Below are 25,703 nucleotides of genomic sequence, written 5' to 3'. Positions count from 1 at the left end.
CCCTTTCTGTGTGATAAAAAGAAGATCGCAAAAGATTTTATTAAGTTGTAAACTGTGATTTAAGGGAATTTTAAACAGCATGTGAAAGAAAAATAATGAACAAGTGTTTTCAAGTGGGAGAAATCTGTCCCTGCCATATGTTTCACTGAGTCATCCCTTCTGCAGGAGGAGATCTTGCAAGTGTTTCAACTATTCCAGTTGCTAATCCTTTTTATTTAGCAGCAACATCACTGTAAACTCAGCACTGGATCCTGCAACGCATTAATACCACTTGCTGGATATAGACCTGTTCCCTCTAAAGTTGACACGTGTTTTGCTCTGGTTACAGGTTAAATTCTCCCTATGTGTCTCGCTGTTGAGCAAAGACCAAACCTGGCCATGCGTTTCCACTTGCCGGCTAGATGATGTGGTGCTCTGTGCTCGCCAGGATATTATAGAAACCTCAAAACCCAACACTTCTTCCTCTTTGATGTATATGTGGACCCTTTGCATCACAGCAGAGCCCTGTGCTGACGGTGTTGCGTGGTTGTGTTGCAGGTGTGGCTGTGTGGTGGCAGCATGGAGGTCCTGCCCTGCTCCAGGGTGGCTCACATCGAGCGCAAGAAGAAGCCCTACAACAACAACATTGGCTTTTACACCAAGCGCAACGCTCTGCGGGTGGCTGAGGTGTGGATGGACGACTATAAATGGCACGTCTACATTGCGTGGAACCTGCCGCTGGAGGTATGGCCATTGCACCCTATCCTAAGTCTTCGTTTTATTGGGTTAAAAACTTGAATTATAGAGCATTTAGTGCCCCTGGGTGAAGCAGAGCCTTGAATACCCTGGGTCGCATCCCCAGCTGTGGAAGTCAGCAGAGCTCCCTCGGCTTTGATGGAGATGCTGCAAAACCTGCACACTTTGGAGGAATTCCTACTGTTCACATCAGCCTTTTTATTTTCATTTCTAAAAATTAAACCTGTATTGTAGTGTTTATCTCCCCGTTGAGTGTTTACACAGCGTGAGTTTATGTCATGACGTTGCTCCGCAGATGGAGTCTGTCTGTAAAGTCAGTTGGCAGAAGATTATTAATATCAGCATCGTTAGTGCGTGAGCTTTTTTCCTGCAGGTTGGGGAGGTCCATGTCGCGTGCAGCCCAGCTCGGGTTTCCCAGCTTACAGATGCTGTCGCTGCCCAGAGCTCACTGCGGACGGTGCGTGGTCCGGGTGCCTGGGCTGTTTGCTTTCCCAGCGTTGGGAAAGTCGAGGCCATCAGCGCCTAGAAACTGTGTTCAGAGGTAAAGGATTGGAGGTCAGTGGCTCACGGAAGGAGATTCCCCTCTCAGCAGTGCCTCGTGCAAGTGCTCCAGAAACACTCTCTTTAAATAGCTTTGGTGTTTTTATTTATTACTGCACAGAAATGGTTAGATTTTCTTAGATCTGACATGTTATTTTTCGTGTAAATCCTGCCACATCACAGCATGGCGCGCCTTTGGAAAACTGGTGTCCTGCCAGCCAGACAAAGTGACCATGCCCAGGGGACACATCCTGCACGTGGACCTATCTAGGTGATTCCCTGCACTTCTGTGTAAGCTCTGTAGGCTCCAGGAGGGCTTTATGTCGGTCCAAGGCTGCTGCTTGGGCTCCGGTCTCTGTGCAGGTTCTCTCTAATGATGAAACCCATGAGCATCTCCTGCTTTCTGGCTCTCAACACTGCCTGGAGTGCACTGGGAGCACCCCCAGCTGGGCCAGTCCCCCCCCATCTCCTGCCTCTGGTCCTGCCAGAAGAAGGAGGTGTGGTGAGGAGGGGATGCAGTGATGCTCTCCAGGTTATGAGGGGGGATGAGGATTCGGGGTGCCCTGCAGAACCCCCTGACAGCCACTCCACTTGCAGTGTACTTATTTAAGCGTGAGAACTGGGCTGCTCTGTTGAAGTGCAAGGAGAAACCATTGCCACAAGTGGCCGTACCCTATGTGAGCAGTTCTTTACAGCCACCCTTCTGGTGCTAAAAATAAACACAAAATATTCATACCTTGCAGATCACACCCCTGCAAAGAGCTGCTGAGGTCCTGATCCTGCTGTGGCAGGGTACCCAGCTGGCAGCACTGTGCTCCGGGGCATTTTGGAAAACATTAAAACATAAAAACATGAGCTGCTGCTGCTTTCTGAGGAAAGGTTACATCTAGGGAGAGTTACTGGCATTTAGAGCTGCAGTAGTCGCAACTTTGTACTGCATTAGAGAACAACAGGTACCTGGGAAGGGTCGATGAGCTGCCTGTGCTGCTGGTTTGTCATCCTGGGGGTGGTGGGGAGTCCTGGATTAGTTTGTTATTGAGAAATAGATGAACAGAGATGGAGAGAAATGCTGTTTACCCAGTGAGTTGCAGGAGGGCACTGGCTGTGATGGGCACTGCTCCAAGCGTTCAGAGGAGCAGAGAGTTGCCTGCAGGACTGAGTGATTTCAGGTGTCCCTTAAAAACAGGTTGCAAGATCCAAATGCCCGTAGGCAGGGGTCATAAATTACTGCAGGTTCAGCCCCAATCCTCAGGATGATTCCTTTTTAGAGGTGAGGCACCATGCTCCTGCTCAGGAACAGCTTTGGAGCGTGGCAAAAAGGGATTAAAATTCATCAGGAAGCCTCAGGTCCTGTACAGCTTGGAAAAGGCAGCATCACATGAATCGGCACTGGGAGTGGGTCTGGGGAAACACATCTGGGTTACTCTAAAAACAATTTGAGATTTTTATATAGGTCTTACCAGTAAAATTGAGATTTAATTTTAGAGAAGCCTTGTTTGACAGGTGATATTGTGCAGGGGGTTATGGATATACACTGCATTATTTTGCGATGCCACTATGTTCAAAACCAAGCCAAACCCCATGCACTGAATATTTCAGGTGCTGACTGGTTTCTGGTCCCACTTTGCTCTGTGACCCATCTCACCCATTCACATTTCAGCCTGTCCTACCTGTCTACACTGAATCATCTTTATTTTTACCGATCAGCTACCAGTTGCCTATTAAAATGGTGTCTTCTCTAAAGCAGAGTGAATAATTCATTAGAAGATCATTACAAGCATTGTAATGGAAAATTGCTTTCCAGCTGTATTTAATGATCACTGCAAAAGACAAGAGCAGGAGCTAAAATTTCCTACAGACACCTGTAGGAAAGAGTAAAAGGGGCTGCAGTGTGCCTTTGGTTTCCTTCATCTGGCTGCTGCATTAGTTCCCCAAATTCTGTAATGGAATAAAAGGTTAAAGGGGGACAGCTCTCTTCAGCCCCGGCTCCCAGCTCCTGTAAGATTGTTCCTTCGGGGACAGATATTGTAGCTTTTTCTGCTTTTAAATTGGCTTGAGCAGTGGGGTTCCTCTATGTCTCCAGGGAGACTATTTCACCACATAATTGTCCAAATTGTCAAGAGGTTTTTCTGAGGTTCAGCCTCAACTTCTCTTCTCCTGTGATTTTTATCCTTTATTCTTAGCTATCTGCCTCTATTATGTATGAATCTTAAACCTTTCTTTTTTTTTTCTTTTCTCCCACCTCTCACCCCCCATTTTATACCTTTTAACTGTGCTGTCCTCTGCATTGCCTCTTAGTAGGGTCACACACCATTGGTGTGTAAGGGGAAGGGGTTTGGTGCTCAATGCACAGTGAGGGATTTGCATTTCCAGGATTCAGCACGTGACCCTCTTTTAAATCCTGACGTACATTTGCTGTTAAGCTCTTCTGGTAGTCCTGTACATCAGTACTTAAAGGGAGGTGAGATCTTTTAAAAACTGGCAGATTCAGTCTTTCTCAAATGGATTCAAAGCCCAGGGGCATCAGTGAGAAGATTCACCTCTGTAACGCTGCACTTCTCGTATTTCCTCCAAAACATTCTCTTCTCCATTTGGGTTCTCTCTTCTAAATTACCTCCCAGGACCAAAACACGTCCAGCATCAGTCTGGTGGCCATTGCAAGGATGCCTTCAAAACCTGTGAGAGATGTACATATCTCCTTCTCGCTGTGGCTGTGCAACCCAAGTCTTCCTTCTGACTTCTGTGAGGATGATTTCAGCTTGGGCACACATGCTAAAATTCCCTGGCATGGCCTCTGCTGGGAGTTACTCAGCTGTTGGCAGTTTCCAGGCAGCTTGGAAGTGATACCAAACATCAGTGAAATACTCTCTTTTAAAATTTTTTTTAAGAGTATCTGTTCAGTGACCTGCTGTGTCTTTATTTTTCAGAATCCAGGTATTGACATTGGGGATGTTTCTGAGAGAAAAGCGTTAAGGAAGAGCTTGAAGTGTAAAAATTTCCAGTGGTACCTGGACCATGTTTATCCAGAAATGAGAAGATACAACAACACTGTTGCTTATGGCGAGGTAATTAAGGCTGAGCAGTCCCTTAGATCAAACTGGTAATATTTACAGCTGCTGAGTCTCTGATGAGAAATAGCCTCAAAGGAGAGGAATGTGAATCAGAACCTACTATTTCTGTATAATTATATATAAATTTTTATAAATCTGTTCACAGTTTCTTCTAAAAAACTATTTGGGGATTTATTTCTGATCTTGGAGACCATATACAGTAAAATATTTTAATACCTCATCTACTGAATTGACAGAAAATTATCTATATTATGCATTGACTCCATGGATTAAGCAGCTGTATGTATATTTTTAATATGTAGTCATCTTATAAAACCCTTTGACTGAAATTCAGCCTAATTCTTTACAAGGCCTCTGTAGGATACAGTGAATTGTCACAACAGCTTAAGGATGAGATAAAGTAAGGAGACTTAATTCAATCTCTGTTGGCTTTGAGACCATACTGGGAATATAAAAACAGGCATTTATGGGAACTAAGAATACTCTGTTCCAATAGGTCTCATGGAATAGTGGCAGTTTGAGAAGGCTTCTTGAAGCACAGCCCGAGCACCCCAGATGGGCATTAATTTTAAGAAAGATTTATTATCAACGTTACTTAATGCCTTCATGCTAAAACCTCCCCCAAAGTAGTATTTTCAGAGGTATTATTGCAGTTGCCCTACGTGGGGAGCCTGGAGAGAGGACAGCTCTGCGTTAACAGACCTGGTGGCTGGGGTTCAGCAGCCATTTGGCTTTGTAGCATGAACGAAGCACTTCCATGCTCCCTCTGAAGTGTGTCTTTCAGTACTTGATGGCCGGTTTGCCATCTCTCTGTCTCTTCCTGCATCCCTGTGACTATTTGAATGGGCTCCTTGTGCTAGCTGGACTTTTTTCCCTGCCTTGTTGAGCACTTTGAGATTTCGATGAAATACAAGTGATTCTGCATTGATTTCAGGCTCCTGGCAACATGCTGACGGCAGTCTAAAAATATGTTTGTTACCACCACACATGACCAAATACAAAGAAAACTGTTCAAGGAAGTTGGCTCCTTTGAATGGTGATTATTATATAAAAGCAGTCATCATTAGACCCTGTATTTAAAGAAAACATATGGCACACTAAACCTTTCTCTGCCTGATTATGCCTAGTGATAGAGCACTGTATATTCTTTCTATAGCAAGAGAGGCTAGAGACATTGCTGCGCATCAGTTTATTGCTTATTTCCAAAGAGACAGGGCCATATAACTCCGCACTTTTTATTTCTTACAGCTTCGAAACAACAAGGCGAAAGACGTCTGCCTTGACCAGGGCCCGCAGGAGAACCACACAGCCATATTGTACCCATGCCATGGCTGGGGACCGCAGGTGAGGGGTTACTCTGCTGGGACTGCGCACACCGGGAGCAGGCAGTACCCGGCACAGGACAGAGTATGGATATGCAACATGTCTGTTGGCTTCACTCTCAAATGTATAAGGCCCAGCTTCTTGTTAAAAATACCTCAGATATAAAGGTGCATTTTTCCAGCTACTCGTAGAGTAGCTATTTTCTGGATTACCATAATCATGCCAGAGCTGCAAGTAAAAGCGTAATTTGAAAAAATCTTCCAGACGAGGGTAAATAATACTGAAAGCAAATAGCCAATGAGCAGAGCAGAGCGTACACAAGCAGAGCATTTTAAGACATTTCCTTTCTCTTTCACCCAGCAGAGTAAAAACATACCGACTGGGTAAAGAAAACAAATAGTTCTTTTTAACAGGATGATAATTAGCCATTTCAGCTTGGCTGGGATTTACCATAGCGTTAGTTTTCTAGCACTCCTTTTGCCTCTCCAAAAGTTTTGGAGCAACCCAAAAGCTTCTTATCCTAATTTTAAGCTTATTCTAGATTAAAAATCATCATTCCAAGATTCACTCTAGATCTCATATCTTTTAGAAGATTAGTGGATGTGTCAAATACTGAAAGTTAGTGATGATGAACTAATTCATCGTCTTCTGTAGTTTCATCTCTTACCGTGTTTTAAGAAGAAAGCAGCATGGGAATGCTGCTGGTTCGATCGCCATAGAGTTGGAACAAAATAGGGTACAACACTAGCTCTGTCACTGCTGGCATCTTTTAAAACAACGGCAGACTCTAAGCTGGACTTTGAGGATCTGCAGCTCTAGGGATAATTTACCCCGTTCCCCACTAACTTTTCCTGTCTGTTTCTCTCTTATCTTTGCCCGTATCCTCACTACAGTATTTTGCCTAAATCCTGTGGTTTCCTTTGTGGTTTTCTTTCTGTATGCCTAGCGGTCATCATCTCATCATGCAGATCCCTTAGCACAATGTCCTTCTCCCCTATGATCTTGAAGGAGAAAATACAAGTTACCCTTTAGATCTGGGAGCAGAATGGCCATCTTATGATAGACACATGGGGTTTTCAAGAATTACAATGTGATTTTTAGGTTTTCTTTCATTACCAAAATCATGCCTGACCTCCCTAAAGCCACAGAGTAGCAGCACTTGTTCTTCTGGCATTTTAGCTTTATCCAGTGAGGCCCTGGGTGTCTATCATCAGGATTTGATGTATGTATCTGACTTCAGTCTCCTGCTTTTGTTTGCATTTCCTATGTAAATGCACTGGCTACCTATATCGGAAATTTAGCCAAGGCAGGGAGGTTGCGGATGATGGGCTCTACCATCACTGTGCTTGCACAGTGTGTAGTGGCAATGGATGGAAACAGGGATAAACTCCTCTGTGACAAGGCTGTTTCTTCTGTTGCTTTTCTTTTCTCTTTGTTGAAAAGTCCGTGCTCATTGCCAGACTCAGAAATTTTTCCCTGTTACCATCTCTGGATCAGCCACATCTGTGCTGAAGGGGTTGCATCTACTGATCTGCCTAGAAACTGGGGCAAAACTGTACCTAAAAGCTGTCTGAATGCCAGGTTTCCAGGCTGAAGCCATCATCCACATTCTCTCAAAAGAAGGCAAGATGTGCCACAGGAGACCCATGGCACCTTGCATGGTGGGGTAGGTCCTTCCTGTCGCTCTGCATTGCCAAGAGGATGAGTCTTACACTGGAAGCTTAACATTGATTGAGGGAACTTAGGTGAGACAATCCCATCCGAGCTGTGCCCAGATGCTGAGTTAGGTAAGTTTAAGGTGTCTACAGAGATTTCTTTTTATTTGCAGGACAACAATCTGCCTTTGCTTGTTTTAGGGAAGACCTGTCCTCTCATTGCACATATTCTGGTTGCTGTGCTGTATGGGCTGTGTTCTTCCCTTACCCGGTAAGGCAGCCCTGGCTTGTCTTTCCACTGTTTTCTGTCTTGGCATCATAATGTTTATTACTCTGGCATTGGCCGTGCCTTCCAACAGCTTATTTTAACATCATGACCCCAAACCAGAGCTGTCAGTGCTGGCAGATGACACGGGGTTTAGGCTGAGAACTGCTGGATGGGCAGGACCACATGTCTAAAGTGTTGTGAGCACCTAAGTCCTGTTAAAATTACTGCACGACAGCAAACTGCTGTGATGAAGCAGCACAGGTGACACAGCAATGTACCATCAAAGGCAAGCTGCTGTATCAAACCTTCATCTCAACCCAGAAGTGCATAAATTACATAGAAACGCTCAACATCAGTGGTTGAATTCCTGCTCCCAAGAGCTCTGTAAGCCTGCCCTGTACCTCTGCTCCAGGGTCACTGGGATCTCCGTGCAGCTATGGAGAGGGGAAACTTCTGGTTCCTTCATGATGTTACAGAAGAAAGCTCAGCACTGCGGTTGTATTCATTAAGACCAAACCTGTGAAATATAACATAAAAAAGACCATCCCATTAAGTACCTGCAGGTATTTGCATAATCAAACCCTGCCTGTGAAAATTTCTCCCATGAATCGGAAAGGAGAGCAGGGTGAGGAAGAAAAGTGCCTCACCAGACAGTAGGGTTTCCCAGCTTATTTGTGGTAATTTATTTATTAAGCAGATTTCCAGTTTAAGCATCAGAGCTTTCCAGTTCAGACAGAGACTGCTGAGACTGGTTTGCTGGCTCCAGCTGCATTTGAGCCCATGATGGGTTGTAGCCCATCCTGGATTTGGGTGTCTTTCTTTGAATACCCCAATATTGAATACCTGTGTGAATACCAGAGATAAGTAAGCAATCTTGAAAACAGAACTTTCTTTAATTCATTGGTCATGGCAGATAATGTCAGTCTAGCTCCTTCACAGGTGCTTATGCAGCCCGTATGTAGGAGGAGGTCTTTACGAGGGAGGGAGGTACCCCAGCTGCAGTTTTTCAGGTGGGAAAAACATATTAGAATTCACAGCAAAATCTTGTAGCTGTTCCCTAGGGTCTGGGAACATGTGATCCCATTCCTGGTAGCTTTCCTGAGACAAGATCTGACTTTTTTGTCATGTCTTGAGGATTAGCTCATCAAATCTGGATAAAAACCTGCATTAATCAGGGCTTAGCAAGACAGGATGTCACTTCTCTGTTCTATCACAGGCCTCAAATATGACTTAAACACATGCAAAATGACCCTCATTGGCATGAGGATGAGCTGAAGATTGAGATGGAGCCCAATGGGGATGTAATGCTGTGGCAGCCTTAGTGAGTATCTGGGGTCGATGATGCTCAAGGAAGTTCATTTTCAGCTAAAAAAAAAAATGTATAGTTCAAGTGATGGGAATGCGTAAAGAGCCTATTCTCACAATATATTCACCCTGGGCTATCCAGGCTCACCAGGACTAAGTAATCCTAAAGCTCATCTGAGCCTGAACTGCAAACTTCAGGAGCCACCTGAGCCTAGGAACCAGCTGCAGGAGTCCTTCAGGGTAGAGTCAAATCTCACTTTGGTTTATCCTTGCCTTTCAACAAAGATCAGTCAACTGTGGCTGATGGAGTCACTGCTAAATATAACCTAGCTGTTGCTTAAATGCACACAATTTTTTTCTTAAATGGCACAAACTGCATTTTGGACTTTCTGGATGGAAACTTAAACCTCTAAGTGCATTATAGTAAGAGAAACTGAATTAGCCTGACATTGTCTGCTAACACTGGGCTTTAAGATGAATGGCTAAAAGCAGGTTATTTATTTTTTTCCTCAGCTGTTTTTGTGATTAAACTTAACAATGTTTTCTTTTCCTACCTGATGTTCTGAAGTCAAACGTTGCAGTGCTGCTGGCTCCCTTCAGCTCACCTGTTGCACAAGCTCAGCACAGATTTTTCTTCCTTTTCTTTCCTTCCACCTCCACATTGTCCCTTCCCTCTCCAGCTGAGAGCCAGTTCTTGGCAGTTCCTTTGTTTCGTGATACATGCAATTAGTTTAACTCCTTGAAAATGCTTTTTAAAAGTAGCTATCAGTGAGTGCAGAAGCTTTGAAATTACCCTTTTGCAGAAGCATGGGTGCTGCACAAAAGAAATTGGACTTCCACTACTACTATTTAATTAATGGGCTGCATGTTGTAATCTATTGCTGAGAATATAATTAGAAGTAATATAAACACTTTGTTAAAATAGCTTGCTTTGTTTTATATATATAAAACACAAGAAATTGCAATTCCTTTTGAGTTGTTCAGCATCCAAAAGCACACACAGTGGTGCCTGTGCTCAATGTGCATGTGGTCTCTTAAAATCTCCACTTCTCTCTTTGATCCTATGGCCCAGCCATACTCCTTTAAATGCATTTCACAATTAAGGAGCAGGTTCCTCAGCTGCATCGAGCGAGGGTGAGGTGTAGGCTCCCTGCTGGCATTTTCCTCATGCAAGAACAGCTGTGTCGCGGGTCCTGTTCCCTGCCATGCCAGGTAAAGCTGGGATTTTGTTGGAAGTCCTCACTCTTTCTAAGTCCATCCCCACACCATGCTACCGTCCGCTGTGGCTGCTGCCTAGCTGTAGATGAGCAGCCCAATGCAGAGAGAGGGAGAAGGGGAGAGATTTGTCCCGTTCAAGGCAGGGCAGCTTGTATCATGTCTTGAGTTTCTGCTCTCTCTACTGATGACTGCCATTCAGTTTAAGGTAAGCGTGTAGCATTCAGATGGGTGCAGTCAGGTGCGATGGATCCCTTACCTAGCGCTGAATGCAGATGAAATCTTGGCTTTTGCTCACAGCACCTCTGTTGTAACATCTATCAGTAGAGGAAAATTTTGTTTTTTCTCTTGTTTTCCCTTTAGCTTTCCATTCTCCCTGCTTTCATTCACTTCCAGGTCAAATCATTATCAGATATCATGATGAAGTATCCTTTTATCCTGTAATTATATTGAGCCTGCTTGTGGATTTTTTTTCTTCCTGATGGCTTCATCTTTTCAGCAATACATCATGAAAACACCTTGCCGTAATGATGTATTACACTAATAATATAGTAATACCTCATTGGAGTGACAGAACTATGGTGATATATTAAGGTGATAGAAAGCACTATAATACTATAAAACTTAAGATAATGTTCACCCAGCAGAGCATTTCATTTAATTATAGGATAAAATATGTTTTGCCCATTTAAGCATCAGAACTTGAGGACAAAACCATCAATACTGAGATCATCTGGGACACAGCAGTATCAAGGGTGACAAAATAGCACATCAGATTAAATTGTGTTAAAAAGAAAATACTGTACGCTTTACTTATTGTTGCTAATTGATGATCTGCTCAGTGCAGAAAGGAAGCTAAACAACCCTAAATTATTTTCCAATAGAGTCAATGAAGGTCATCAAGGCTTTTATTTCCCAGGTGCTAAGATGTCTAATTAACTTTCTCCCATCCCTGAGATGCAGCCAGCCAGAAACAATAATCAAAGAAGATGTATTGGTGGTGCAAGTTTGCCGGTGGGAGATCAGCGTGAGCGATGCCGCAGGCACGCGTGCGGCCGTGCGCCCCTCCGCTTTCCCGGCATCAGTGGGGGCTGCGGGTCCCCCCAGGCAAATCAGCTCCCCAGAGTGGTACCTGAAGGTGGGGGACTTTGCAACATGCAGTTTTACCCAGGATGCGTTTCACCTGGAAGGGTGTTCGTAAGAGGCTGTGGGTGTGAATCAGTGTTTCTGTCTAGGGATGTGGCTTTGGGCCACTTATATTGATTAAGGGGTTTAAGACCTCATCAATATTAACCACTTTTAAATGGTTAGTTTGTTAATATTTTTAAACTGGTTTTCTCTGGTCCTTTCTCTTGGTCTTTCCCTCTGTTTCTTGTTCTGTGCCAGGCTGGGTGATTCCTTCAGGCGTTTCTTCAGTCTGGTACCTCTGTGTTTGTCTTTTTTCTGCTGGATTGGCTGTATCCTTCACCATTTGTTCAGCTTGTGCCTGGCTTGGTTTGCTTTCTGGAGGCTGACAAACCTGCTTAGCAGGCACTGAGACGTAGGACAGGTCACTTTAAAGATAAAGATATATTTTGGGGAGGGGGCAAGAGAGCAGAATTTAGACTCAGATAACTTCAGTGATTTGCCTTTCCACAAAGACAGGAAAACATAGTTTCGTTACATGCTCAGTGGATTTAACAGGTTATGTGACGTGGGCTGTCAATAACTTCCTGTGACTGGACTCCACTTTGGCAAAACCACCTTCTTCATCAATGAAATAATTTCCTTTGAAAAAAGACAAACTTTTATTATCTTTAAGCACCATGATGACTGTGTGAGGAAATCATTGGTGACGGCAAAGCAACCATGGGATCTCCGAGGCAGTAGCCTTGTTCAGGCACTTTCTGACGTAGGCAACGTTTTTAGGGTGGTCAGCAGTGAAAGAATGAAGAGCAGGAGGGACAATCCTTAGGACACATCTGAGAGGAGAAAACCAATGCGGTCCAACAGGAGAACATTTGGTGGAAGGGCCTTCCTGGATCCTGTGGGAAGAGCTTACCTGGCTGTGCTGTGATGATGAGGAGGAGAGGGGAAGAGCACAGACTGTTCAGGTGGTGCCAGGTGGATCAGATACGCTCCTGGGCAAGAGGACAGGTTTTAGACAATTATGTCGCCGAGACTCCCAAACACAGTGCCCAAAGAAGGAGCATATTGAAATCCTGCTCATGGCAGGCCCTTCTTGTGCTCCCCTGAGCCAAGGAGCAGTATTACCCCAGGGGTATTTTGCACTGATGCTGAATATCCCTATGAGCACTTGTAGAAGCCTCTCACTGTTACATCTTGTTCGCTCAACTTTCATATATAGCCAAAGCATCGGTTCTCATCAACCACCTTTCTCAGAGATCATTGTCTGGGCCTGTGCTGGCCACATTGAAGTGGGCAAGTTTGCTCAAAATGCTGAGTTGGTGAATAGCTGCAACCACTCAGAAGGTTTCAGTAACAGCATGTGTAATACACTGATATTATAAAGCATTTGTATGGCATCTTCAGTTTCTAAGGTAGGCTCAGGTCTCACACAAGCCCACTGTCTGGAGCTGCTCTTTAAAACGTTGGTCAATGCACTATGTGGTGATGAGTCAGAGGTGCTTCCCATCTCTTCTCTTAGCAGGCAAATCCTAGAAACTGCCAGCCAGGCTGCAGCTACGCTCCCACAGCTACCTGTGGGGCCATCTCAAACGTCAGCCTCTGCTCCGTATTTTCTTCCTTTTTATCACGCAAGAAAAACCCAGCGGTAGCAGGATCTGTGCTTCACCGCAGGACTCCCATTTACCTGAGTGCTTCACCCCCGCTGTCACCTTGTGGTTGAGACCCCCGGCTTACTCTGGAGAGGAGCAAAATAACAAAAGAAGAATTAAGACATCAAAGGCAAAATATCCCAAAAGAAAAGAATTTCATAAATGTGTTAGGAGTGCAGTGGAGCTTGCACTTGCGAATTAGACGGGATTTTTTGGGAAAAATCACTTTCAAGTCTGATAGTTGGGCAGGCTTGAAGGCTGCAACGGCTGCTGCTGAGGCTCCGCTGCGCTCGGCAGAGTAGATCAGGGATTAGGCAGCGTGCGAGATCCAGATGCGTGTTCGGGGCTTTATTTATCTGGTTATTATACATAGTAGATGACACATCTAATAGATGCACTTAATGCATTTTTCATAATACCCGTGTTTGATTTTCAGCTTGTTTTGTCTCCCTGCAGCCCCGGCCCTGCTCCCTTCCTTGGGAAAGATTTGATTTTTGCTCTACTTATTTTTCCCACCACATTAGGCGATAACATGTAAGAACAGAAATCATGTTGCCTTGTGGGCATTAGGCCAACTGTCTGAAAACAAGCTGCCAAACATCACAAAAAAAGTGTCTAGCACACTAATTATGTACAAGGTAGGAAACATTTCGGAAACAGGAGAAGGAGCATAACTTGCACTGCCCCTTTGGGACCTCTGGATGATTTCTTCCGTCTGTCATGGAGAGGGCTTGTCTTTTTTTGTCTTTTCCTTTTTATATAACTCTTTTGTTTTTGTAAGGCAAGCAGCCTCATCCTCTGCGTTGGTGCTCAAATACTAATTCAGATGAGTTGCTTGGTTAAAAACACTCTGTCAGGCTGAGAGCACCATCTCGCTCAAGGCTTGGCTCATCAAAACATCAAACTACTAAAACCAAATAATATGAATCTGAGCCTTCAGCTGGGCTGGAGATGCCCAGGGAGTCATTCCCAGGTTGCTCCAGCCTCGTGCGCCGGGCAGCTCCCTTGCTGGGAGCCCGGCACAGCGTGAGCTGAGCTTGGTGGTGGATAGGATCCCTGTCCTGCAGTCAGGCACCCCGCGCCTGAGGGAGACAGTGAAGCGGTGGGAGGAGGAGGTGATGATGGGTATGGCTTTAAGCTCTGGAGGCTGCCCTCCTTTCCCTCCCTGCTGCGCCAGCACAGCACTTTGGTGGGGGATTTACTGTAAAGCTAAAGCGATATGTACTCTTCTGCACCAGTTTGCAAAGGGATTTGGGGGGCAGAAGAGCAGGTACTGTACTGCGGTACTGTACTTTGCCCCATGCCAGTATCAGCACGCATGCACCTCTTTGCATTCGTACCGCAGCTTAATCCACCTCTGGGGGTGGATACCGTTGGCAAATGGACCTTGGTGAGATGTAAAGTAGGGGAGGTCTTGCTTTGATACACAAGACGTTGGCTAAAAGTGTAACTCCACCAGCAGCTGGGAGCAAAGCACACCAGGCACCTGTCCCGAGGCAGCTGGGCAGCACAGGGGCCAGCCGGAGGATTCAGCACACCTATACCTGCAACCAGCATCACGGAGGGAAGGCAAAATTGGCTACAAGCACCATAACTGTATCTGTGGTTACTAGCTGGATTTGGACCCTGTTACATTGTTTTAACTTGATTTTCAACGTTTAATTATTCTAACCAAGATAACCCGAACTCCCAGTGTGATTTACTGTCTCTTTTAAGCAACTGGGTCACAGATATGCTCAGTTAATTAATGTGCTGAATACTCCTTATTTGTCTGCTAGATAATGGATTGATTCATAATTTAAATAAGCAGCTGTGTATATCTTTCCCTTGAACTATAAAAGGCAGGCCTCTGTCATTCATCTCTTTTCACTCCTGAATTTAAATATGTTTAGGGAAATATTTTGGTAGAATTCCTTACACACTGCAAATGGAGGAGCCCCCTGTGTGTGGCTCTGCCGCCACGGCAGGGCTGTCTCAGACCAGTCTAGGTGCCAGCTGCACGCTGCCAGCCCAGTGTCCCTGAGACCATCGGCACTGCCCCATGCTCTCCCAGCCTGCATCTCCCTGGCAGCTGAGATGGGGCCCTGGGAGCACTGGGCAGTTGGATGCGGGGGCATTGCAGGGGTTAGCTGCAATCCTGAGCCTTTGCTTCAGTGCTGAACTGTGGGGGAGATTTGGGCTTGTGTCCCTGGGGAATGGGGCCAATTATATATTGGCCCCCTTTGGCTGATGTTGCTGCCCGGCAGCAGTTGGAGTTGCTGGAGGGCTGTGCCAGACACACCAGCAGCATCATTTGCCAATGCAATAGGCCAAAGCAAGGCTGGCTTGCCAAGCACGCGAGAAGCCACAGGCTGGGCCAGCATGACCAGCCAAGCTAGCTGGCTCCGGCTGAAAACCGGGGGAAATCATCCATTGCCCCAACCTACAGAGTGTTCAGGCGTAAAGGAGGCTGGAGAAGTCTGCCCTGTGATGGGTTTAAAGCTCAGAGTTGTTCTTATCCCTCCTCTGTGCTCTCACTTGCATCTGCAAAAAAACACCAAAACAACAAGAAAAAAAGGCTGGAGAAAGTTAGTTTTTTCCCTCTTGTCAGTTCTACTTTCTCTGTGCACCATCCTCAGATGTTTTTCCTGGGGCTCTGCAAACTTGTCCTTTCCTCTATTGCTTTTTAACGATGCTCCGGACATACTGATGGTCATCTTCTTCTCCTTTACTGTCCCCCAGCTTGCACGCTATACCAAGGAGGGATTCCTTCATCTCGGTGCCCTTGGGACCACGACTCTTCTACCCGATACCCGCTGCCTTGTGGATAATGTGAAAAGCCGCTTCCCTCAGCTCCTTGATTGTGAGAAGGTCAAGAGCAGCCTCCATAAGCGCTGGAATTTCATACAGGTTTGTTACGGGTCTGCCATTGATGCTGCTCCTCTGCTTCCCAAACAGTGGGCAATGCCACATCGTCTTTGGTGTGAGACAGTGCGGGACAAAGACAAAATGGTCCCATGCAACAGCAGGTGCCAGGTCCTCAGGTAGACGGAAAAGGTTAAGAGGGATCAGGGGCAGGGACAGTATTTTAGGACAATATCCAGTAGAAGTTTCCCTTTCTGATACCCTCAGGTGTATGTCTGCCGATGACTTCCAGATTTCTTTGTTTTGTACAGCTAACGTATGGTGAAATACATGAAAACACGGTACTTTTGTCCCAAAGCAGAGTGTAAATAATATACATTCTACAGAAGTGTCACATCTTCCTAACTCAGGGGTGCAGCCATGCTATTTAAAGGTTAGAGATGTCCTTTGGTTGCTGATGTGTTAGGGATCCATGTGTTAGGGATTATGTCAGTGATAAAGGTTGCTCATTCAATTCACATTGATTACTTTAGCAATTATTTTATTGTTTGAATTGCATTACCACCCAGCTAAGTGCTGTGCACTTTCCAGCAATGCACAAGGACACAGCTGCACTCCTGGGCAGTGCATGGTCCTGACTTGCTTTGCAGGCAACCCCTGTCTTTAATTTTTTTAATATTTTCTCCATATCCTTTCATTTTAGAACGGTGCCATCCTGAACAAGGGAACAGGACGATGCTTGGAAGTGGAGAACAGGGGAATGGCTGGCATTGATCTGATTCTTCGCAGCTGCACAGGACAAAGGTGGACAATTAAAAATTTTATTAAGTAAAAGGTAGAAGAGTCAGAGGAGTTTGACTTGAAACACAGCTGACTTGGACTGATCCGACTGGACTCCTTTGGAAGGGACGAAATATCAAAACAGAGCTTTATTCATGTTGTTAGGAGAGGACATGGGGGAAATGGGCATTTGTGTCTTTTTATTTTTATTGTATATTAGCCTCCCACAGCTGATTCCAACTGTGTGAAATTGGGTCAGAACTGCTATTTTCTTCTGGCAAGCACTCTAAAAGGTACCACTTATTTCTGCTGGAATGACTGTAATAAGCTCATGCAGTCTTGTGAGCATTTTACTGACAGGGAATTGTTGCTTTCCCAGACAACCCCAAGCTCTCCCAAAGGGCCAGGTAGGTTTCCACCATGATCGGACTTGAGAGATCCTGGATATATCTGCCTGGCAAGCATGAAAACTTACGTGCTTGTGAGGGGAAAAGGTTGCCAAGCCCCAAATGAGCTGAGTTTGAAAGATGTGGTGTTTTGCTAGGTGTTGTCTCTCTTTTCCTTTTCTTCCCCCTTCATCCAGCAGCCCTTTTCTTCAGTCTGGGAGAGGCAAAGCTCACCCTGGTAGCTCCCATGGATCTTTCCAACCCTTAATCACAGATCTCATCAAACAAAATCCTATTGAATAAAAACACTGATCTCCCATTGCCCCCTCTCCATCACCCATGCACTGCTGTTGGCCAAGGCAGCCCCATGCAGCACCAGTCCCTCCCATGGAGACCCCAAAAGCGTTCTCCTTGGAAAAGGCCTCAGATGTCTGCCTGTCTGGGCAGTTGCCTGCCCTTTTGGGTGTCAGTTGGACTCACGCATGGTGAGTAAGGCTTGCAGGATGCTTCCTGCCCCATGGGAGCCTGGGGAGCTGCAGATCCACCTTGCCCTCCCAGCGGGGCCATTGGCCTTGCACTGTCCTCTTGGAGACCCACCTTTGCCCCTTTTTGCTCTTTTCTTGTAGAAGCGAGGATGGATGCGTTGGTGTGTGCAACAGGCTGAGAGCAGGTAACGCAAGAGAAGGTCCTGTTTGGGCTTCCTTCCTGTGGAGGCTATGGTGTTTGTTTTTAAGGCATCCTTGCTCTGAACGAAGACATCAATAATGGTAGTCTCTGTAACTTTGTAGTGGTGTTCTCTTCGTGAGGCTCAAGCATACCTATCTTGCCTGGTCAGAGTGTGACTGTGGTCAAGGTCCACCCCAAACAGTGTGTGTTGCAACAGACCTTCATGAGCTATGTAAGGAAGGGAGAGGGAGGGCAAGAGGCCATTTAATGGCGGTTTAGCTGAAATTCTTGACCTTGAAGTCACTTGAGGCTTGTTAATATGGTGGGGCGATCTCACCTGCTTTTTTTGGCCCACAGTAATCTTGGCTACCAAATTTACCCAGCCATCATGGGAGACTGTTGGTTTGGGGTCCTGATGTCTGGCTACCTGGAAAAGGGAAACATCTTGCAAAGTTCCTTTACATGGATGCTAGACTAATGGGTGGATACAGGCTTCGCTCGGTGGAGAGGAGAAGCCAGCCAATCTCCTGTCCTTCTCACAGAATAATACTCTTTCTGGTTGCCCTCTGGCTAGGGTGCACTAAAATATATTAATATATGAGATGTACATGTAAATACGTTTCCCAAAGATGGGATGTGCACAGAGTTGTTTGCTGCAGAGCACCCATGCCTGTCTTCCATTTGCATCAGGATGAAGCTACCTGGATGTTTAATGAGTTTAATTTTCAATGCCATGCAGCAGGTTTATAACTGATGTTTTAGTAATTTATTGAACAGAAGCAGATACGTTTCATTGTTCCTTCTACAGCAATGAGCGTCACATAGGACTGATTGTTCGTTTAGGCTTGACAAGACTTCCTCATCCATTGGGGTTGTCTCTGATTTTTTTCCCTTGCCTTCCTTAATGAAGTAAAACCTCTTAGTTGTCCTGAATTGCAAAGTAGGGAGTCAATGTAGAATTTTGCTCTCTTACTCGCTGTTGCATCATCTCTTGTGTAATAAATTTTAGCACTTAAAAAACCAATATGATTACAATGTCTTTAGATGCATGACATGTTTCCCTTTGCATTTGTGGCTGCCTTCTAAGTAGAGCAATTTACTGCTGAAGCGGACTCCAGGAAAGTCTGGGGGATTTGAGACTTCACAGCTAATGGTCAAAATGGTAAAATGCCCTTTAATTGAGCAATCATTTTGCTGTCAGTCATCAGTGGAAGCCACGTATTGTTTAGTGTTGGGAAAAGCCTGCATGTTTCAGGATAAATAACCAAAAAGCCCTTGGATGTTGCCTGTGCTATAAATCACGGTTCCCAGTTCAGCTCTAGTCCTGCCAGTGCTCAGGGCACCAACAGATGGGCTTTGTCAAATTTAATTGTGGTGGTATAAGGTGTCACCGCCCCCAGCCTTCCATCTGCTTCAGCTGCTGGAGGCTTCTGTCCCTGTCACCGGCAGCAGAAATGAATGTGGGGCTACACCTTGGCTACCATAATTGGCAGGATGTGCTTCAGCCACCAGGCAGGAGGGACTTGCTCTATTTAACGTATCGGATTGTCAGCCAAAGTCACTCTGGGATGTCCGTGCAGCTCCGCTTGGGAGGCAGCAGCCCCTGGCAGAAGCGGGGTGCACCGCTGAGCATCTCCAGCTGCCAGTGGCATTTGTGCTGCCTGTTGGAGGTGATATACGTGTGCTTGGGAGCTTGCCCTCTGGCAACACAAGACGACCTGGCGATGAGGATCCTGTGGTGGTGGGCTCTTCGGTCCTTTAAAATATTAAGGTTCAGAAATGCCTTTCCTTCATGCTCCATAAAGAAAACAAATACCTGAATATGCAAAGGGAAGGGGACGGTGGAAAAGAACACTTTGCTCCAGGACCCTCAGGTGGGGCAGAAACCCTGCTGAGGGGGTTTGCCCGTTCTCACTGGTGGACATAGAGTGCTTTCAAATGACTGAAAAGAAGCGGCATGAGTAAAATCAGGATTAAAAGTGAGAATTTAATCTGCTGTGTCCATGTAACTGAAGTTCTGTTCTGACATTGGTTTGTGACATGCAGAGATGATTGCCGAGGCGATGACCCAACGTCTGCACCTTCCTAAACCGTAGAAATCTGTCTTAGAAATCTGGATCTAAATGTTGCATCTTGTGCTTATCTCTAATAATATGTTAATTGCTTTTAAAAGTGATATCAAAGTGGTTCTTATTAAATATATGACTTGAGCCTTGCCTCTTGAGTGATTTTAAAAAGATTCACGGCTGATGAGATACAGAGGCAGTCATTCTTCTCTGTTACTTATTTAATAGAAAAGTGCTGCTGTTTTAATGGAACTTCCACTTTTAAAAGAAATGGAAATGAAGGAGAAACCAAGAGAGATGGCTGATGCAGATTAACCTCCCATTTCATCCATCCCTGCCAGCTGCCACTCACCAAGATAATGCAGTTACATTCAAGAAGCTGAAAAGAGACATTACATGGTAAAAAAGCATCGCTTGCAAATGCGTTCTGGGAGCCATGCTGGGTGTTTCTAAATGTAACCTGAAGTTTGGGGCACTCCTTAGACCCACTTTCTTAACATGCATGTTCTCCTAACAGCCAGGTTGGCTGGTGATGTGGTGTCCCTGTAAGGACGGCGAGGTATGGGTAGGTATATTCCTGTGCAGGAGGGAGGTGTTTCTGTGGGTGCGCTGTGTAATAAGGGCACCGTTGGCAGTTCTCCTGATAGAAGCGGCAGCTCTCCCACCCGAGCTGAGGACACAGCAGGCTGTTAGCATCAGTCCAGGTAAGTGTAGCCTCCAACCTTGGGCCTGTTTGGGCAGAGCATGGTAAATAGAGCTCCATCATGGAGCGTCCCATTTGCAGCCACAGCTCTCTTGAAGGGTGGCACAAGATGAAAACCTGTGCTTTTGTTGTGTGCATTTTACACGCTCAAGACTTTCTGAGGGGAAAGGTCCAGGTTAGAAAAAGGTACGGTCCGATGTGCTTCACAGTGGATTGAAGTCAACAGCGAGCTCTTACTCTTCTGATGCCTTTCGTGCTGCCCGGGGCAGAGAGCCAAACTTTTAGAAAATTCCCTCTAAGCCCTCAAATGAAGTTAAACTGCTGTCATTTTGAAGTCAAAAGTTAAACTTATGGACTCCTAATAGAAAAGCCTCTCAGCTTGATCACTGAGCAATTTGGGCACTCATCCACTGCTGATAGATACAGATTTAAGCACTCCACTATGCAGTGTGAAATTAGGCATTTGAAATCTCTGCAGCTCATTTTTGCAGATGAGAAGCCATCTTGCATTGGGTTGGGGAGTGGGAAAAGCGTATGTGACCATTAGGAATCTTGGCTGGATTTCCAAGGACATTGGGACGAAGTATTAAGGGCCCTTCCCTGTCACTGCCAAACCAAAGTGATCTGTAGGTGGTCCTTTAAACATCAGAAAAACTTTGTGCCGGCTTTAGGGACATGAACCCTTCCAGCCCATCAACCAGCTACTGGAAGGGTCAGGGGCTGAGCTCTTCTGCATTTTCACTGAAATGCCAAGGTCTTGTAGGTGGGCTGATCCCATGTGTTGGGATGAGGTGGTTCCTGGAATCACTGGTGTTAGAAATAAAAAATTCCCCAAGTTATTAATGGCTTTAAATCTTCCTACAGGCAGGAGCCACACAACACGCTGAAGGCAGTGAAGTTGCTCAGCTCATTCAGGTTTTCAGCTAAGCTGGTACTGGTGGGACTGGGATCTCAGCTGCGCCTTTTGCGTGGAAACCAAGTGACAGCATCCTTCTAGCAACACATTCAAATAACGCAACGTAGCAGAAATGACAAGCTTGAAATCCCAGCTCAGCAGTCTCCAGTTATCCAGGATATCTTGTCAAGAGCAACTGAGTTAGGTGTCACATCCCACGAGGATTACTGTGATAAATACCTGTCGATGTCTCAGCTGTGTGTAGCTGCTGGTGCCATCCATGGCTCCTCACCCTGGGGAGGTCTCACCTATGGGCTGAGGTAGGAATCTATAGCCAAAAAAAAGGGGTCGGTTCCTATTTACAGGACTGCTAGTTCAGGTTACTCATGCAAGCCCCAGCTGAGAATTTGGCCCAAGTGCTTTGGATCGCACTTGGAGCTGCGATACTTGCACGCTGGTTGTGCTCAAGGTAGTGCTATTTATTGGGAGAATAATAACCGAGGTATTAGCTCCAGGGTCTCCTAAACTGCTAAATATTTATTTTGAAAGCATCCAGGAATTGCTACCTAGAACAGCCATCCTGATCCTCTGTGTCAAGTGTTGTTCCTCTGACAGAAGGCAAAATAACAAGAAGAAAGATTGTATAACCCAGAGAGCTTTCCAGAGGAGGAGTTTCTTATTTTATTCCCATCTGGTGACTCTGAGATGTGATGGGTAATAGCTCTCCAAATGTCTTTCCTGGCTATTGTAATTCTAAGTTTTATTGTTATAGGCAAGTATTTCATAGTTGGACAAGAACCCGTGCAGGAACTAATTTCTTATTGTGCTCTTCAGAAATCGCAGCCAGGAGGAAAATAACAGCAGAGTGGGGACAAGGTGATTTGCTGTGCTGAGGTGCGGAATTGGCACCCCACACTAAACCAGTAACATATTCTGGCATTTTGAGAGCAGAACAGCTACCACGAGAATCCTTTTAGCCTTGCGAGCTCTATCTGAGGAGGCTGGCTTATTTCCTGCAGTGCTCCTCAGCACTGAAAATGTGCTCAAAGACTCGTCCTGGGAAAACTGGCCCAGCGATGCAGCCCTCCCTGCATGGTGCAGAGCTCCCACGTGGGTCTTTGGCATGTGCAGGAGCTTCCCAAGGCTGCAGAGATGATGACCTGAGTGGAGGTTTGACCCCAGTTGGCTGCTGGGTGCCCACCCAGCTGCTCTCTCATCCGCCCTCCACAACAGGGCAGGGGGAGAAAATAAGATGAAAAAGCTCGTAGGTTCAATAGAAGGGCAGGGAGATCACTCACCAATTACCATCATGGGCAAAACGGCCTTGACTTGGAGAAAAATAATTTCATTTGTTGCAATTAAAAATGCAGTGGGATGGTGAGAAACAAAAACAAAACTAAAAACACCTTCTCCCCAACACCCCCTGCTTTCCAGGCTCAACTTCACTCTGTTGTTCCCAAATTTTCTGCCTCCTCCCCACTCCCCAGGCACTGCAGCTGGATAGGGGAGGGTGGTTGCAGTCAGTCCGTAACACTTTGTCTATGTCGATCCTTCCTCACACTTTTCCCTGTGCCATCGTGGGGTCTTTCCCATGGGATAAAGTTCTTCATGAACTGCTCCAGCGTGGGTCCTCCATGGGCCACAGTTCCTGCAAGAAAACCTGCTCCAGCGTGGGCTCTCCAAGGGCTGAAGCTTCCTTCAGGGCATCTCCACTTCCTCCAGCGCAGGGCTCTCCACAGGCTGTAGGTGGACGTCTGCTCCACCATGATTTCCTCCATGGGCTGCAGGGGGACAGCCTGCCTCATCATGGTCTTCACCAGGATCTGCAGGGGAATCTCTGCTCTGGTGCCTGGAGCATCTCCTCCCCCTCCTTCACCGACCTCGGTGTCTGCAGGGCTGTTTCTCACACGTTTTTCTCCCTCCTCTCCCCCACAGCAGCTGCAGAGCATTTTTTACCCTTTCTTAAACATGTTATCCCAGAGGTGCCACCACCTTCACAGCTGGCCTCAGCTTTGGCCAGCAGCAGGTCTGGTTTGGAGCCAGGTGGACCCTGAGTTCCACTTCGCTCGCCCTGTGCCTGCTTGCGCAGCTGGGACCCCACACAGCTCCTGGAGTAAAGCAGGGAACAAGACAGCTCTGGTTGTGGGAGGGAGGGACAGATTATGATGGAAAGGAGGGCTGCCCCTTGGCATTGGTGATTTTGCAACAACTCAGAGCATCTGAGGAGCTGTTATACCTTTGGAGGGGTTTCTTTGGGCAGAGGTGGCTCCAGACCAGGCAGCCTAGGACCCTAATATGTCCCCAGGGTGGGGAGGGAGGCTTGCTGGGGAGGCAGATGATGTGGGACTGACCCCTCCAGCCCTGGCCCGGGGCTCTGCCACGACCTGCTCCCTTTGCCCACCCTCGCCGGGCCCCTCCTCATCCGCGGGGCTGCGCTGGAGGAGGGAGGGCAGCGCAGGAACAGGGTCTGCCCCAGCGTTGCCCTCCCACACTGCCCCCATGCTCTGCTTTGCCCTTCGACTCCAGTGTCCTCTCACGGGTACCTTCGCTCCCTTCATGTTTTCTGCTTTGGTGCTCTTTTTGTTCCACATTCCCTTTGTCTTTAGTGTCTTGTCTTAGTTTTTGTGTCTGGGGCTGCCTTACATTCCCCTCTTTGTTCTCTGCATAAGTTTGCTCCATCTCTGTCCTCTCTCATTCCATTATTCTCCATGCGTTTTCTTTTGTTTGCTCTCTCTTTCCTTTGCTATTTCTTTTGATTGCTTATTTCCATTTCTGATTTTTTTCCCATCTTTCTTAGTCTTTCTTCTTTCAACTCTCTTCTTTTTTCCTCTTGCTTTGTTTTCCCCACATTCTTGTTCTCTCACCTAGTTGTTTTGTTCTTTGTACCTCATTGTTTTGCTGTTTAGATTCCCCATCTACCGCCTTCCTCTCTGTGTTTGCATTTTGAGTGGGAAACCAGTCTGTTTCTTTCTTTAAATTTTAATCAGAGTACCTATAATCCAAATCATTTTTTTTTCTTTTTATTGCTAATAAATAGACATCGGCACAGCTTGTTAGAGCAGCTGGTTCCCCTCCTGCCTCTGCCAGTGCTGCAGTGCTTTGACACAGGCTGGGTGGTGGTGATTGCACGGCCAAAGCCATGGTTTTTCCAGACTCTGAGACATTTCTGCCACGAAAAGGTGCAGGCAATGGGTGGATCCTGCTTTCAAGCAGCAGAAAGCTGTGGTGTTTGGGGACACATCTCTCTGAGGTGGTGGGGTGGGCCTGTGGTCCTTCATTGAGAGGGTCCAGATCACTCATGCAGAGGGAGGGGGAAAGGGGTTAGGGTAGATAGGAGGATGTGGGTCTCAGGAACCTGGGTTTGCTGTAGGCCGAGATTGCCTTTTTTTCCTAACAAGGACAAAACCCCCCGGAATAGTCTACTAGTCTTTATGCTACCCTAGTTGAGCTGAATGAGAACAGAAGAAATGCCCAGAGCCTCCTGTCCAGGTGCACTGTAGTGGGGTCAGTGGTGGGACATAAGCATGTGGCACTTCACGGGCAATGGCCAGGAGCTGCAGGGGAGGAAGGGAGGAATCAAGAAAGGGAGATGGAAGAGATTCGGTGAGATGAGCAACGGGCAGATACCTGGGCTGCTTCCTCCAGGATGGGTCTGTCTTTGACCATGCGGAAGGTGCCTGACCCAGCATGGGGCCCCAGGAAGGGTCAGCCCTGCCATGCCCAGCACCAGTGCATGGGTTATGCCCAGCACCAGTGCATGGGTTACCCCCAGCCCCAGCACGTGGGTCACTCCCAGCCCCAGCGCATGTAGGGCCAGGCTGCGAGGTGCTGAGTAGCTTCTCCGTCCCCTGGGGTGGCCGTACCCAGGCCCCTTCCTGGCAGATGTTCATCCCATCTGGTCCTGGTTCATCAGTGGCACCACTCAGGAATCGCTGTCCTCACTGTCAGAAGTATTTTTCACATTCCTAGGCTGAATTTTCCTGCTTGAATGGTGAGCCTGAGCCTTTCTGCCTTCCCCAGCCCTCACAGGGAGGCTGGATGGATTTTTTCATTCTGCTGCTATTCCCTGTGTCCTGTTTTTTCTGGTCCAGAAAAGAGCGAGCTGTTGCTCTTTCATGCTTCCTAGCCCGAAAGCAGCAGCTCCTCCTTGCTCATCCATGACTGCTGGAGCCGGGAGTCACTCAACGCTTGGTGCAGAGAGGCTTCACATATCCCAAATCCTCAATGGGAGGTGACAGTAAGGGACTGTCCAGCTGCTGAGCGCATGGCCCACTGGCCTGGGACTGCCAGGTGAAAGCTTGGCCCCAATATAAATCATAAACCAAATTAATTATAGGCAATCTATAGAGCAAGGTCACAGTCTCGCATTTACTTTCCCACCAGGATAATTTAGTTGACCTCCTCTGTTTAAGTGTAACAGCTCCTGCTGAGCTGCTTTGTTGCAGTTGATAGCAAGATAATTATAATCCCATCA

The 25,703-nt window shown here is 46.5% G+C and overlaps 1 protein-coding gene across 1 annotated transcript in view; it reads left to right on the top strand.

The window, feature by feature from the left end:
* GALNT17 (polypeptide N-acetylgalactosaminyltransferase 17) overlaps window positions 1-18,589 on the top strand; it is a 218,396-nt gene extending 199,807 nt beyond the window's left edge. The window contains exons 7-11 of the mRNA XM_075032433.1: window positions 538-723; window positions 4,203-4,340; window positions 5,595-5,690; window positions 15,611-15,778; window positions 16,437-18,589. Of these exons, the coding sequence (XP_074888534.1) occupies window positions 538-723; window positions 4,203-4,340; window positions 5,595-5,690; window positions 15,611-15,778; window positions 16,437-16,565 (717 nt within the window). The 3' untranslated portion in view covers window positions 16,566-18,589. The remainder of the gene's footprint in view (window positions 1-537; window positions 724-4,202; window positions 4,341-5,594; window positions 5,691-15,610; window positions 15,779-16,436) is intronic.
* The last annotated feature ends 7,114 nt before the right edge of the window (window positions 18,590-25,703 follow it).

The sequence above is a fragment of the Buteo buteo genome, chromosome 7, assembly GCF_964188355.1.
Source record: "Buteo buteo chromosome 7, bButBut1.hap1.1, whole genome shotgun sequence".
NCBI lineage: Eukaryota > Metazoa > Chordata > Aves > Accipitriformes > Accipitridae > Buteo > Buteo buteo.
Note: the sequence above shows the minus strand (reverse complement) of the source record. Positions and strands in the feature narration are given on the sequence as shown.